Here is a 15150-nt window from a genome sequence, read left to right on the forward strand (position 1 = left end):
TTTTACTCATTTCCAGTAAAATCCAGTAAAAGTTTTTACGAATTTTCATGTTTTGGCGTTTTCGTACGCAAAAACTTGCAAAGTAGGGGAAATTGAGAGAGCGAAAAATGACAGCTGAAGTTGCAAGTTTTTACTGGATTTTACTGGATAAATTTTTACTTGTAAGAATTTGCCAGTACGAAAAACAGCTGATCGCACGTTGCTGTCTAAAATTTAAACTAATAAGGAAACTGTTTGTGGATTTTTATTGTGGAAATTTTCAAAACAAACATATTTAAATATAAAATATATCGTTTTATTGGGAATATGCTGCGAATAAACAACCAATTTATCAGCTGTTCATGAATCTTGCAAATTATTACTGGAAAAGCGTTCGCGTACTTTTTTGCAAATTTTTTCTATGAGAGCGAGTTCTTAGAAATAAAGTTACTGGAGAGTTACTGGCAAGTTACTGGATAATTTGTAAAAAAACACAACTTATATCTGACTACTTCGGACTGATGAGAGTCACTCTCACTGGGTCTTGCTCTCTCATTTTAGCTGTCATTTCCGAGTTAAGGAACGCTTTTTGGACTAAATCTGACTACTTCGGACTTTTTCTGACTATTTCTGGGAGATAAGGAACGCTCCTGTTATCTACGTTCTTTGATGGCGCTCTGGTATGACAGTCGTGTCAGCAGACTCAGCTTTACGTACCGGCAGGTTTAGGTTCCTGACTAATTTCAGCTTTATTCTGTGTTATCGATAATATAATGGCAGCATTGTTATTTATCTGTTTCGTAGCAATCTTTTTTATCTCTAGGCCCGCCAATCCTTTGCGTTTATGTATGTGTATATTTTCGGCTCTAGATTGTATTGTCAATTAAGTTGATTGTTGAATTTTCAAGGTATAGTAGAGTAATATAAGTTATTGCAAAATGAATCTGGAGCAGGCGGAGAATCCCTTGGAGGAATCTAGTGTAACAATGGTTGATGTGTTGCAAGAGGAACACGAGTTGGAAGAGGAGTATAATGCAGTGCTCGGTGCGTCCGACGAAAAATGCTGCACATATGCGCAGGGTCCTATTAAACGACAGGCTCTTTACTCTTGCCTGACCTGTTGCCCAGAAACTCGCACAAATTTGAACAAATGTGCCGGGATATGTTTGGCTTGTTCTTATCGTTGTCACGAAAATCACGAGCTTATTGAGTTATATACTAAGCGTAATTTTCGTTGCGATTGTCCCACGGAACGCTTTTCAAGTCAGCATCGGTGTTTACTCAATACAGGATTGACCGAACTGCAAGCAAAGAATTCAGAAAATTTGTATAATCAAAACTTCCAGGGCTTGTACTGCAAATGTCATCGACCATACCCAGATCCAGACCGGACAACCGACGAAGTGATGCTGCAATGTACTGTATGCGAAGATTGGTTTCATTTGCATCATTTAGCCGTGTCAAAATCGGCAGCCAACCTGGTAGAGGCCGAAGCTTGTGGTGAAATGATCTGTGGTGACTGCATGCAGAAGCATCAATTCTTACAAGACTACACAGGACTGGCTCTAAAAGTTATTGATGACTCAGATGAATCGACGGCTAATATAACAGTAACTGAAGAAACTTCTGTAGGCGGGGATAATGACAACAAATTGCGTTCAGATCTCGATAAGAGCATATCGGAAATAATGAATATGAATGGGGACGGAAAGGCAACACCAGAAGAAACCGTACAATCAGATAGTGAACCACATGCATGCGATGAAGAAGCTTCTGATGATTCAGTTCCGAAAGCAAAACGACAAAAGATCGAAAACCATCAAGAAGCAGTAGAAGCAGTAAATGAAAATACAGAAGAGCCATGCCGACGTCCTAAAAGAAAGCAACTATACGAAGAAGGTAAGCTGATCAACAACATTTTTACCGATAACCCATGTAATGAGTTTTATAAAGTTATGATTTAATGGCATAATACATACGAAACAGGATCCAACTGTCGTTTCTGCTGCCGCAAATCAAGCAAAACCGTTTATTTTTTTCAGTATATTCGTGCTTGATCCATTCAAATAGATTGATTATTGTTTGTTAGAAATGTATTCTAGTACATAAAAAGTAGATCATAGTTTTTCTTGCCGTCGCCAAAATAACAAAAACCATGCTTGCGCGAATTTAACTTGTGAAAAAATGTCATACCTGACCAGATGCAAGATTTTATAATAACTAAACGCTCACTTCGCATTAAATTGAGTGAAAATGCTTGACGTAATGGAATAACATCGGCTATGCAGTCCAAAAAGTCGATGGCGTAGTTATAGTCACTACGCTTGAGCAGATTGTGTTTTAGGTCGCATCGGGGTAGGCGAAAGATTTGGTAATTGGACATGTTCTCGACTTCTAGGTCGTTCAGACCGCGAAACATCTGGTTTGGTATAACACGTCCATCAGTAAGTTTGTAAAGGGCGCCTCGCGGACAAATTGCACATTCCTCGGTAATGATAAATACTATCGCAGCGAGACGTTCCTCTTCTTTAAGTTTCACCTTTTCTGGCATATTCGCTGAGATTACTTGATAGTTATCGATTTCAAATGTAGGATCCTACAAAACAAACGTCTTTTCTAATGCACGTACATACATGCGTATATTATAAAGCAAACGTTTTCAATGCTTACCAACTCCACTGTTGTAACCAGAATCGGATCGCCAATAAAAGGTTCACGGCATAAAATAGTCGCTTGGAAAATTTTGGTGCTATGCACAAATGGCAACATCATCCACTGATACCCATCAACCGTGTAGAAAAACTTACGGTCTTTTAGGCAATCCTGCGTGTAGCCAAAAGCGATGTAGTAGTCGCTTGTTATAGCATTAATACGACCCCAAAAATGCATGCTAGATAAACGATTTTCATTTTGTAGAACAATAAGCGAATTTTCAATTATAACCTTCTGTTCGGGTGTAAGTTTTTGACCGCAATACATGAGGCATTCGAGTCCTTCATTGAAGTATTTAACATTCATTTTTATTCTCTATTGCCGCAATAAAATTACTTAAGAAATGTTGGTGGTTTTAATTCGTTTTAATTTCACCATGGTTTTAATTGACAAATTAAAACATGACAATTGATTTTTGGTTATTTTTATAGAGTGATTTTATAAGGAGTATACTACCCATGGCACAATAAAATTTATTTAATATAAGTAACTTGAGTGGTCTTCAATAACTACATTCTTGATTGCTTCTCTTTGTGTGAATTAATTTTTTTTTACTTTGGCTAACTATTCCGTAGATTTAGAACATCACATTACTTTTAATAGCATGAAATTCTCTATTAAAGTTTCTACTAATTATTATCCCAACAAACATTTTGGTTTGAGCTCAACTTGAGGTTAAGTTGAGAACTAAGGAATTTCACAAATCTCCAACGTTATTTCTCAACAGTACCTCAACTGGAGGACCATAGCGTTCTCAACAAAAATGGCATTTTTCTTTGAGCGATTTTTTGATGCAGTTTACTTCTATTTCTAGGTCATGGATCCCGAGTCTTGGCCCTAGATTTCATATGGCAACATCCGCCGTCTTGAATTTTAGGTTTTTTTGCGATTTGCAAGCTGATTTTGCATTTTTCATAACAAATGGTTGTATGCAAATTTGTAGAAATTTGGAGAATTTAATTTCCCACATTTGTTATATAGAAAGTTTTTGAAGGAGAATTTCATTCTCCACGACTTTATACGATTTTTTTTTGTACGACGCTTAAATCACGACCGGGAACGTGCTAAACATAGCGATGTAAGCTAGCGGCTTAAAATTAATTTCAACATCACGTTGTTATTGTTGTAACAGCATGCAGATTCCCCAGAGTTTTTGGGGAGTGTTGCTGGAGTGACAGTCCTTGGCCAGATATAAATCTGTGTCGTTCCAGTTACGTATACCCGACTGTCGTGGGAACGATCTTCTTGAATATCTAAGAATATTCAACATCACTTCAACCGGTATAGTACGATAGCCAAAATTTCATAGGGGGATCACAAAGATTAAGATTTTAAAATTATCCCATAGACGTCCCCCATTAAAAACAGTGTCGCCTTTTGAAAAATTCAACATGACGTCTAAACCAACCGTAAATTTGATTTTGCTTTACAACATTTGCGCCACCGCTGAACCCAAACATAACAAGTAGAAAAGTCGTCAGTTTTTTTCACCTTTCCGAAAACTACCGCTAAATGGTAAACAGGGGTGGTTGTGCCCCTATTTAAACATCTTAGATAAACTTATATAGTTATAATGTTACTTCTTTTCAATGGATTGATGTTGGTATCAATTTTATGTAATTTAGCGCCATCAAATTTCGAAATATCGAAGTTTCAAGCATGTCGGAAATTTACCGTTATATGAAGAATAGTCCGATTTCAATAAGTCTCATCGTTTTGCTTTTATGTGGCAATCACAATTATCATACCGCGTTTGGTACAAATTGATCGAACGGTTGCCGAGGTACACATATGTGGTCATAAGTAGGCGGTGACGCCCACGTCTGCCGCAGCATCTTTTACTATGCTTTTGATTATTTTGGTTAATTTAATAAACAGTTTAATATTTTTTATATTTGATGTTCCTTTAACTGAAGTCAGTCAATTTCAGAAGCAAATAAAAAACAATTAAACTGTTTATTAAATAAACCAAAATAATCAAAAGCAAAGTAAAAGATGCTGCGGCAGACGTGTATTCTTCTAAGATCACTTCCCAGAGTCGACCGACGATTTTCCACCACACAAATAACCAAGAGCCGCGTTTTGTTATCGGCGCCGCTGGTAATGTAGGTCAACCGCTATCGCTGCTGCTGAAACGAGATAGTCGTGTCACCGGTCTCGCGCTCTACGATATCAAATTAGCGGCTGGCGTGGCTATGGATATCTTTCATGTAGACACCAATTCCCTAGTGGCGGGCTATGATAAAATTTAAATAAACAAGTAAATTTCTTAACAAGTAATGTCCTACACGCCTAAGAGATTTTGGCCGAGTTTAACAAAGCACGCCAGTCGTTTCTCTTCTGTGCCAACTGACGCCCATTAGAAATGCCAAGTGAAGCCAAGTCCGTCTCCATCTGGTATTTCCATCGCAGTGGTTACCTCCCTCTTCCTCTGCTACCACCAGCTGGTTCCGTGTTGAATACTGTCAGAGCTGGAGCGTCGGTGTCCATTCGAACGACATGGAAAAGCCAGCGGAGCCTCTGTATTTTCATTCGCTGCACTATGCCCATGTCGTTGTAAAGCTCATACAGCTCATCATTCCATCGTCTGCGGTACTCGCCATCGCCATCGAGTAAAGCCCCGTAAATCTTTCACAAAATCTTTCTCTTGAATTCTCGCAACAGCCGCCTCATCGGATGTTATCATTGTTCATGCTTCTGCGCCATATACCAGCATGGACATGATGAGTGACTTATAGAGTGTGGTTTGAAATTCTCCACTTTCTCGAAATTACAGTGACGTGGGGCCAAGGCGCGAATGTGCTGACTGTTTGTTTGATGGCAGGATATCCTTCGTCTTGTCCTGGTTTACCACCAGACCAAGAATCGCCCTGTCTGAAACCCCGTTTGGTGGCGAACGGCTCGGAGAGGTCTTTCCAAATTCTGATGGAGCTGGTGGTATTGCTCATCGTTATTTTACACAGCCGTATCAGTCTTTTCCAAGATTTGGCATATTGTGAATACCTGGTCTATGGTGGATTTACCAGGTCTAAAGCCACACTGAAAAGGCCCAATCAGTTCACGGAAGGTGGGCTTCAGTCTTTCACACGCTTTCATACGCACGATAAGACCTTGTAACCTGTGATTAGAAGGCTGATCCTACGGTAGTTGGTGTGAATGGTTAAATTCCAGTCGTCGGGAATGCGTTCATCTGACCATATTCTGCATAAGAGTTGATGTATGCAATTTATCAACTCCTCGCCGCCGTACTTGAATAGCTCATTTGACAGGCTGTCAGCTCCAGCTTTGTTGTTTTCATATTTCATATTCATCTTTATTCAGTCTATGATTTACAATCTTACAGACTAGAAGTAGGCTAAAAAGTATTAACGGTGACTAGTATATGTACAATTACGAAAATAGGTTTCAAGAGATGATTTAAAAAGACTTATTGGAAACGAAAAGTCGATATCTAAGCTCTTTGAGATATTGTTAAATTCCACAAGGCCTCGAAAAATAGGCGCAAAAGATGAGTAGTTAGTCTTAGCGGCAGGAACGTAAAAGGGGATGCGAGAGCGAAGAGTTCTGAGAGGCACATTAAAGGTAACCTGCTCGAGAAGAGATGGAGCCAGAGATAAGATCGAAGACGAATAAGAGTAATTGGGTACGCCTTCTATTTTCCAATGATAGCAAATTTATTAGTTTACACCGGGAGTAATATGAAGGAATCGGATCTGAGAAGTAAAGAGAAGCGAGGGGAGGGAGAGGCGTGACAATTATAAATAGGGCTCCATATAATAGAGGCATACTCAAGTTTAGATCGCGCTAAGGAATTAAATAATGCTTTCCGAGTGTAAGGGTCTCTAAAATCCTTGGCATATCTACGAATAAATGCTAAATTACTATAAACTTTTGGAAGTAAATGACAAACATGATTCATAAATGAAAAATTCGAGTCAAACACAACACCAAGATCAACAAATTCACTAACAGAGGTAAACAGGAGCTAATATCGTTTATAAACAGGACAAACAATAGTGGGCCAAGAATGCTACCCTGGGGTACACCTGATGTTACAACAAAGGGATTCGATTTACAATCATCGATATATACAGACAGAGTCCTATTTGTAAGGCCAGACTTTAACCAAGCTAGGAAATTAGAGTGAACACCAATGCACTCCAACTTGTGTAGCAATAATAGGTGTGGTACCTTATCGAAGGCTTTAGAAAAGTCCGTATAAATGGTGTCTATCTGCGAGCCATCTTTGAAGGAAGAAACACAAAATTCTGAAAAATAAGCTAAATTAGTGACCGTTGAACGACCAGCTTCAAAATCATGTTGGTGGGGCTCAATCATTCTTTTGGCAAGAAAAGAGAGTTTAAAATGTATCACTTTTTCGAATAGCTTTGAGCAGACAGACAGTTTCGAAATAGGCCTATAATTTGTGATATCATTTCTTTTTCCAGATTTAAAGACTGGGGTTAAAAAGGCACGTTATTGCTATTCCTACCTCGTCATAGTCAGGCGGTGGAACATCGACTCCATCATCATCGACTGGGGGCTCGGGTTCTTCTTCTTTATAACTTTCCGTGCTGCTGCCATTCAGTAGGGTGGAAAAGTGTTCTCTGAATATCGGTAACTAGGTCGCCATTGTTGTTCTTACAGAAATATGCCCTTGTCTTGAAGCCTTCCGTAAGTCGCCTAACTTTCATGTAAAATCTTTGGGCATTCTTCTGTCGGCCAGCATTTCAAGCTCTTCGCACTCACGTTTCTCTTCTTATTGCAGCAAATACGTCTCGCTTCCTTCTTCAGTTCCCTATAGCATAAATAAAANACTCAGTCCAAAGTAGCACTTTTTGGCAGGAGTGATTCTGCGTTGGATTTATATGCTGACATTGGGCCGAATGAATAAAAACCCCGTACCCGTGCACAATTGCCTTTTCTTAAAATTGCATACCTTTTAATTAAATTTTGTTTGAATAAATCTAGTAAAGTGTAAGAAATTTTAAGAAAAAGCAATTGCTTATTTTTTATTCATACGGCCCATTATTATCGGTGTTAATGCTGGTTCCCAAGTAAACGAGATTCTCTACTTTCTCGAAATTATAACTGTCAACAGTGACGTGGGTGCCAAGGCGCGAATGTGCTGACTGTTTGTTTGATGACAGGAGATACTTCGTCTTGTCCTCGATTACAACCATACCCATTCGCTTTGCTTCCTTATCCAAGGCAGAACAGACCTCGCGGTTTTTGTTACCGATGATGTCGATGTCATCGGCATAAGCCAGCAATTGCACGCTCTTGTAGTAAATTGTTCCTGAGCGGTTCAGTTCTGCAGTTCGCGAGATCACCTCTTATAAAAAGAAGGAGCTTTTCTTTAATAGTGTAGGTAACACAGGGCAACACCGATTTTGTTGCGGCAAATGTGTAAGATGTTTTTGATAGACATTTTTGTGCTGATTACGAATCCGTAAGAATAAAGTTTTCATCAGCTCCAGATTTTGCGAAAAACGTGGTGAAAGTGTCAAAAAATTGCGTTTTTTGCAATATTTTAGAACCTCTTGCAAGGAAACTAATAGTGATTGGACCTTCCACTGAGGCTTAAATTAAAGCTATAACTACAGACTACTATCCCTGATACAAATACTATTCCTGCACCTTGCCCTGATGATCACCTATACTCATTTACGTTTTATCGTCCAACAATAAAGAAAAATACAGGAAAATTATGCAATTGAAAAAAAAAATTCTAAAAATCAACCTTAGGGTCAAGGTGCAGGAATGGTATTTTCAGGGATTGAAGTCAAAAGGCCAAACCTTAATTTAAACCTAAGTGGAAGGTTATACCACCTTTCGCTTCATTGCGGTAGGTACTCAAACTTCCCAAAATCAGTTTCTCCTGTTCATCAAATGACTATAAGTGATCATCAAGCAAAGGTACAGGAATTTGCAGAGATGGTAGTCGAGATTTTTAGCTTTAATCTAAGCCTAAGTGGAAGGTTCTACCACCTTTTGTTTCTTTGCTAGAGCTTCTCAAATATTGCAAAAACGCGATTTTTTGAGACTTTGACCTCGTTTTTCTTAAAATATGGAGTTGATGGAAACTTTATGCTTGCGGATTCGTTACATTTACTGCATCAAATTTGTTTCCATTTTTGTTGGCCTGTGTAATAAGTATTGTTAAATAGCTAATACCCGCATGTTTGCGGCGCCTTAAAAAACCTTTCGAACTGTAACACAATGACTCAATTCTATTCTACGCATGTCAATAATACGGTTTCAAGCAAGTCGCACCATAAATAAGATTTTTTTCCAATAGATCGGTATCTGGTCCACCTATCAGAAAAAATATCCTATATGTTAATCCTGGCAAAAAGCTACCTACGTGACGAATTTCAAGCAAATCGGACCATAAATAAGACTTTTTCGAATAGATCGGTACCTTGTCCACTTAACGGAAAAAATTGATCCTATGCTAGGCAAAAGGCTACCTACGTACCAAATGCATTTTTTTTAGCGTTGCTCGACCCCTGCACCACCTATCGGAAATAATTAAAACTTTGTGCACTCCTCCTTCAAAACACCTTTCCAAAAAAGCAGCAACCATTCGAATCGGTTATGAATCATAGGACAAAATTGGTCCCAAGTGAATTAATTTCACAACTATCCTAAATTTTCCAAGCTTCACATCATCAAAATCATGCGATAAAATGCAAAATTTCGGCGAAAAAAAATCAAATTTTTGGCGTTATTCCGGATTTTTCCGAGCTTTTCACTTAGAATATTCTATTTTTCCATTCGAAAGCCATTCCGAAGGAATTGCACAAAAAAATCAATTTTCGATTTTTCCGATTTCCCAAAATTTTCTTTCGTAAAAATCGTCTCCTGGCAATTACGAACAACTAAAAAAAGTTTAGCCAAATCGCCCATCCGTTCTCAATTGATGAATTACTATACATTTGTCACGCCATTTTTATATACATATATAGATAGGGAACCAGAGTACGAAAATAAACTGTACAAAACAAATTCCCATTTACTCATCGATCATCATATCATTTGTGGTTTTGTACAGTTTTGTACATAGTCAGAAACAAATTGTAAGATTCACAGTCATTTTCCCCAACGAGAAACGTTTGCTTTTCGTTTGTGACAATTGTACCATGTATATGTATGCAAACGTTTCAATTACGTGAAAAATATTTTTTTCTGTAAATTTTCATATCCAATTCAATTAAAAAACATTTTTATTTTTTTATTCATTGCAGCCATTCGTTTTGTGTTTAGTTATTGCATATGTGTACATACATACATATAATTTTCTCTGCACGATTCATTTCGTTTGTTGTTTCGTCTGTAACTACTAAACTACCGTAGTTTACTATCGCCAAAGTGAACTCAGCCGTTTTGTTTTCTATTGTACCGAACTGTTGAAGTAATAAACGAAACGAAATAGTAACGTACAATATAGTTTATTTTCGTACCATGTAAGGAACAGCTGTTTGTAAACGGCGGTTTCCGACTGAATTTCAGTTTTTTTGCAAAAGTATACATACATATGTATCTTTTCCTGTCATTAATATATCGATGGTCCTCTACAATAACGACACAATTCAAAATTCAAAAAATAAAAACTCGTACTGTTGTTAAGTGGCTCATGTCTTTAATTGTTGTCTTATTCATGTATAATATTTACTACTTACTTTAGTTAGGATTAGACATGGGTTAGCCAAGGATTAGAGACATGAGTCTCTTAACAGTAATAAGGGATTTAACTTTTTGAATTTTGAGTTGTGTCGTTATTGCAGAGGACCATCGATATGTGAATTTATATATTTCGATTTTTAGGTACATATACATATGTAACTCAATTTCAGCGCCACCTGGCGGCAAATTTTTTTCAAAAGAATTCTTTTTCCTGTTATCAATACATATTTTGAGTCTGAGGATAATCGGACCATAAACACGATTTTTAGTAATAACTCGACTCCAACGCCACCTGGCGGCTCTTTTTTTTGCAATGGAATTATTTTTCCTATTTTCAATACATATCTCAAATATGAGGCGAGTCGGACCATAAATACGGGTTTTGTTAATAACTCGACTCCAGCGTCACCCGGCGATTTTAATAGTTATTCTGCTATTCGGAAGGTAGTCAAACTAAAAAAAAAAAAACAATATTATAAAAATCGGTCCAGCCGTTCTTGAGTTATAAATGGTGTAACTAACACGACCTTGTTTTATCTTAGAATAATTGAGGGTGAATTTAAAATATCCGAAATACTCCTTTTTAAGAAAAGCGAAGAAAAGTTGGAGTTTTTGGAACTAAAAGAAGATAAGGCACTGGAAATGTAACATAAAACTTTGACATTGCTTGAATTCCGGCAACAAGTACCAGATTTAAAATATCCGCTGTTGAAAACAACTGCGTGCCGTATATTTTCAATTTTGGGTAAAACGTATAACTGTTTCTACAACGAAACTCGTAAAGTCAAAACACCGTTCACATTTAGCTGCATACGCGTGCCTGTTAAATTTTGAAAGTTATCAAAAACTAACAGCTTGCAATGTAGGAGAACTTGAGAGAGCAAAGTGACATTTAATTTTTAGGGGAAGCTGTTAGTTTTTGCTGGAAAAATTTTTGCCAACAGCAATTTGCCAACAAGAAAACAGCTGATCAAAAATACCTGGCTGGAATTTACGAAAACCCATAAATTGAATTTGATGGTTCGGAAGTTAAAATAATAAAATGCGACTCATTAAAATTATAAGAAGTAAGTAATTATTCGTTTAGTCAGTGAACTGTGTCAGGATAGTCTTTTCCTGTTTCTGATTTGTTTTCTTACGTTGTCAATTTTATACTTTTGAATGTAAACAAAATTTCTAAAAGCTGTTCGTCTAACTTGCAAGTTTCTGGAAATTTTCTGTTGGCGTACTATTTTTGATATTTTTCTCTTGTGAGAGAACAGATGACATTTCGCCGGAATTTTGCTGTTGGACATTTTTTATGGGCAAAAAAAATGCAAAACCTTTTTTTTTCAAAACGCGCTTTTCACAGGTTGAGCCTTATAATTGTTCGTAACTTAATTTCTGTTTATCCGATGAAAAATATTTACAGTGCGTACACGGTAACCGCAACCCTCAATACCTGCAATTTCTTGATTAAAGCAAGTCTCTAAAGCAAAACATTGTCACCTTTATAAATGCAACTTCAAAGCAATTTAACCTCAATACCTACAACATACTTTGTTTGTGCATGCCACACACAAAATTTGAATTTTTCGCCTTTCTTTGACTTGCCTACCGGTATTCTGGAAAAACTAAAAAGTGGTGTTTCCGTTAAAGTGATGTGTGATCAGTTTAAAATAAACAAATCATCTGTTAACAGAATAAGTCATAATGAAAGCAAAAGTAAAGATAAAAAAAAATAGAAGCCGGACTTGAGAAACGTCAAACTTTAAAACAGTGCGAGTACCCAAAAAGGATTTACACAAATGGTATTGTCTTAAGCGAAAGTACAATGTTCATATCTGTCCAATTTGCGAAAGCTAAAGTCCGCAAGTTACATAAAAATAACCAACTGAATCTTTTGCCAGATAAGACATACATTGCTGATGGGTATAGACCATGTCTCGCTTGAGCAAATGCATCTGGGATGCACAACAGTTTTTCTTCTTCTTATTTGGCGCTAAAACCAAGTCCAAAACAGTACGCAAGTCGTTTCTCTTCTGTGCAAATTGACGCCTATTTAGAAATGCCAAGTGAAGCCAAGTCCTTCTCCACTTGGTCCTTCCATCGCAGTGGGTCTTCCTTTTCCACCATCGCGACCCGCGTTGAGTACTTTTAGAGCTGGGTCATTTCTGTCCATTCGTACGACATGACCAAGCCAGAGTAGCCGTTGTATTTTGATCCGCGCACTATGTCCATGTCATTGTAAAGCTCATACGGCTCACGTTCCATCGTCTGCGGTACTTTTTGTCGCAAAATGTGTAAAGGCCCATAAATCTTTCGCATAGTTTTTCTTTCCAAGATGTTTTCATTGTCCATGCGTCCGCACCATAAACCGTGACCGTGACCGTCCGCATGATGAGTGACTTATAGAGTACGATTTTTGTACGGCTAGAGGATTTTACTTCTCAGTTGCCTACTCAGTCCGAAGTAGCACTTATTGGCAAGAGTGATTCTGCATTGAATTTCGCTGCTGACAGTATTATCGGTGTTAATGCTGGTTCCCAAGTAAAGGATATTCTACACTTTCTCGAAATTATAACTGTCAACAGGGACGTGGGTGCCAAGGCGCGAATACGCTGACTGTTTGTGTGATCACAGGAGATACTTCGTTTTGCTCTCGTTCACCACCAGACCCAGACGCTTTGTTTCTCTATCTGATTTCGGGAAGGCAGAACAGACGTAGCCCTTATTTGAAACAATAATGTCGATGTCGTCGGCATACGCCAGCAATTGTACGCTCTTGTAAAGTTTTGTGCCTGAGCGGTTCAGTTCTGCGATTCTTATTATCTTCTCCAAAAATCAGATTAACAAATCACATGAAAGGAACTGGTATCAAACGCCTCGGCGAGGTCCTCCTCAATTCTGACGAAGCTGGTATTGCTCAACGTCATTTTATACAGCAGTTTTAGTTGCGCGGGGATACGGAATTGAGACATGACGAAATAAAAACAAATTCTTTTCGTGCTGTCGAAAGCGGCTTTGAAATCGACAAATAGAAGGCAAGTGTCGATCCTATTCTCGCGGCGTATTGTGAATACCTGGTCTATGGGGGATTTGCCAGGCCTAAAGCCACACTGATAAGGCTCAATCAGTTCATTGACGGTGGGCTTTAGTCTTTCACACAACACGCTCGATAAAATAGTTGGCACGCATGGCGGGCCCGCTTTTCTTGTGGATTGGGGAGAGCGCACTTGAGATCCATTTGTCGGGCATGCACCTTATTAGCTCCTTGCCATCGTAATTGAATAGCTCGGCTGACAGGCCATCAGCTCCAGCAGCTTTTTTTACTTTACATTAGCATAATCGGTATTCGTACCTCGTCATAGTCAGGCGCTGGGATATCGACTCCATCGTCATCGACTGGGGACTCGAGTTCGTCTTCTCCACCTCTTTCAGTGCTGCTGCCATTCCAAAGGTACGTTCTAGACATCGATCATTAGGTCGCCATGGTTGTTCCAAAAATTTCGGGTGTTTTTTCTGTCGGCCAGCATTTCAAGCTCTTCGCACTCACGTATTTCGACCTCTCTCTTCTTATTGCGGCAAATACGTCAAGCTTATCTCTTCAGTTCCCTATAACGGTTCCACATGGCTCGCGTTGCGTCCGATCGCGGCGTGGTCCTGTAGGCGGCACCTTTTTTATCTGCAGCTTCTTGAAACTCCTTATGGTACCTGTAATGAGCGGCAAATGTGGTTCCACTGCTCGCGTATGTCGCTTTGTTGAAGAGTGCTCTCTCACAGCAGGTATGAGAGTCGAGTGGCGAATCAATTGGCCGTCTGTTTTGATTGCAGCTTTTCGACGTTGAGCTTTCCTTGCCGAGGCAGGTGCGTATATTGGCTGCATCAATATAGTGGTACGAGCCATGTTTGGCCCTCGGAGTGTACGTATGTACTAGGGATGTTTCGAATGTGGAATTTTAGACATCCGCGGATGCGAATATCGAACAGCTAACATTCCGCGGATGCGGATGCGAATGCGGATGTTAAGTATTTTTAAACAACAATTAGAATCTAGCATAATGACGAGATCGTTATTTAAACAGTGCTTACAAGCCAAATTAGATGTGTAAGGTTTTTCTAAAGCTTTTTAAAAAGGATTGTTCATTCTCATTCCTTTGGCTGTTTCAGAATTTGGGGAATCTGTAACTTCATCAGCGTTTTTCGAGTTTAGTTTTTGTAACTAATTTTGAATACTTTCTTCTGCGACTGGTTTGAACAATTTGTGCTTATACGAGCTAAATAGGTGGATATGGAAAGAAATTAAACATTATTATTTTCCAGGAATGTAAATTTTGAACAAAATTCTGTTTTCAAAGTCGTGGCTGTCAGCGGAATCGGATCAGAATATTGGCCCCTATTATGAGTTGCATTTGATCTTCGACTGTGGTCGAAAGTGCTGATCAAACGAATTTTCATTTGGTATTATGGCGTTTGGGAGCGAGCTAAAGTGAGAAGGCGTAAAACTTCGCGTGCGCTGGGTTTGGGTCCCGCCACGTTAAAACCCCGCCCAATGAAAAATTCCAACAAGCCTCGGATGAGACCCCCTTTTTCTGACGACGACCACGGCAAACGTATAAAGGACTATGATTTAAGGGTATGCACCTGGAATATCCGGACCCTTAATGGGGAAGGTGCCTCTGCCCGGCTGGTTGATGTCCTCGGGAAGACAAAGGCTGACATCACCGCCATCCAAGAAATGCGATGGACGGGGCAAGGTAAAGTAAGCGTGAAGCCTTGCGACGTCTACTA

General features: G+C 38.8%; 2 protein-coding genes across 4 annotated transcripts in view; one reads left to right on the forward strand and one right to left on the reverse strand.

Annotated features, from left to right (window-relative positions):
- Positions 1–641: 641 nt before the first annotated feature.
- The window catches only part of LOC108365048 (putative E3 ubiquitin-protein ligase UBR7), a 35313-nt gene continuing 20804 nt past the window's right edge, over positions 642–15150 (forward strand). For 2 of the 3 annotated variants that reach the window (XM_017618982.1, XM_017618984.1), the window contains exon 1: positions 643–1878. In XM_017618982.1, the coding sequence (XP_017474471.1) occupies positions 918–1878 (961 nt within the window). In that variant the 5' untranslated portion in view covers positions 643–917. Of the gene's footprint in view, positions 1879–15150 lie in introns of all 3 variants that reach the window. The other variant, XM_017618983.1, reaches the window with a different exon arrangement.
- On the reverse strand, positions 2078–2997 carry Rsph9 (Radial spoke head protein 9). The gene is made up of 2 exons (XM_017618985.1): positions 2650–2997; positions 2078–2575 (listed from the first exon to the last, which is right to left on the reverse strand). Exons 1-2 carry the CDS (start codon positions 2995–2997, stop codon positions 2078–2080), a joined length of 846 nt encoding a protein of 281 aa, XP_017474474.1.

The sequence above is a fragment of the Rhagoletis zephyria genome, unplaced genomic scaffold (assembly GCF_001687245.7).
Source record: "Rhagoletis zephyria isolate East Lansing unplaced genomic scaffold, Rhagoletis_zephyria_1.1 Rzeph_scaffold_01757, whole genome shotgun sequence".
Classification (NCBI taxonomy): domain Eukaryota; kingdom Metazoa; phylum Arthropoda; class Insecta; order Diptera; family Tephritidae; genus Rhagoletis; species Rhagoletis zephyria.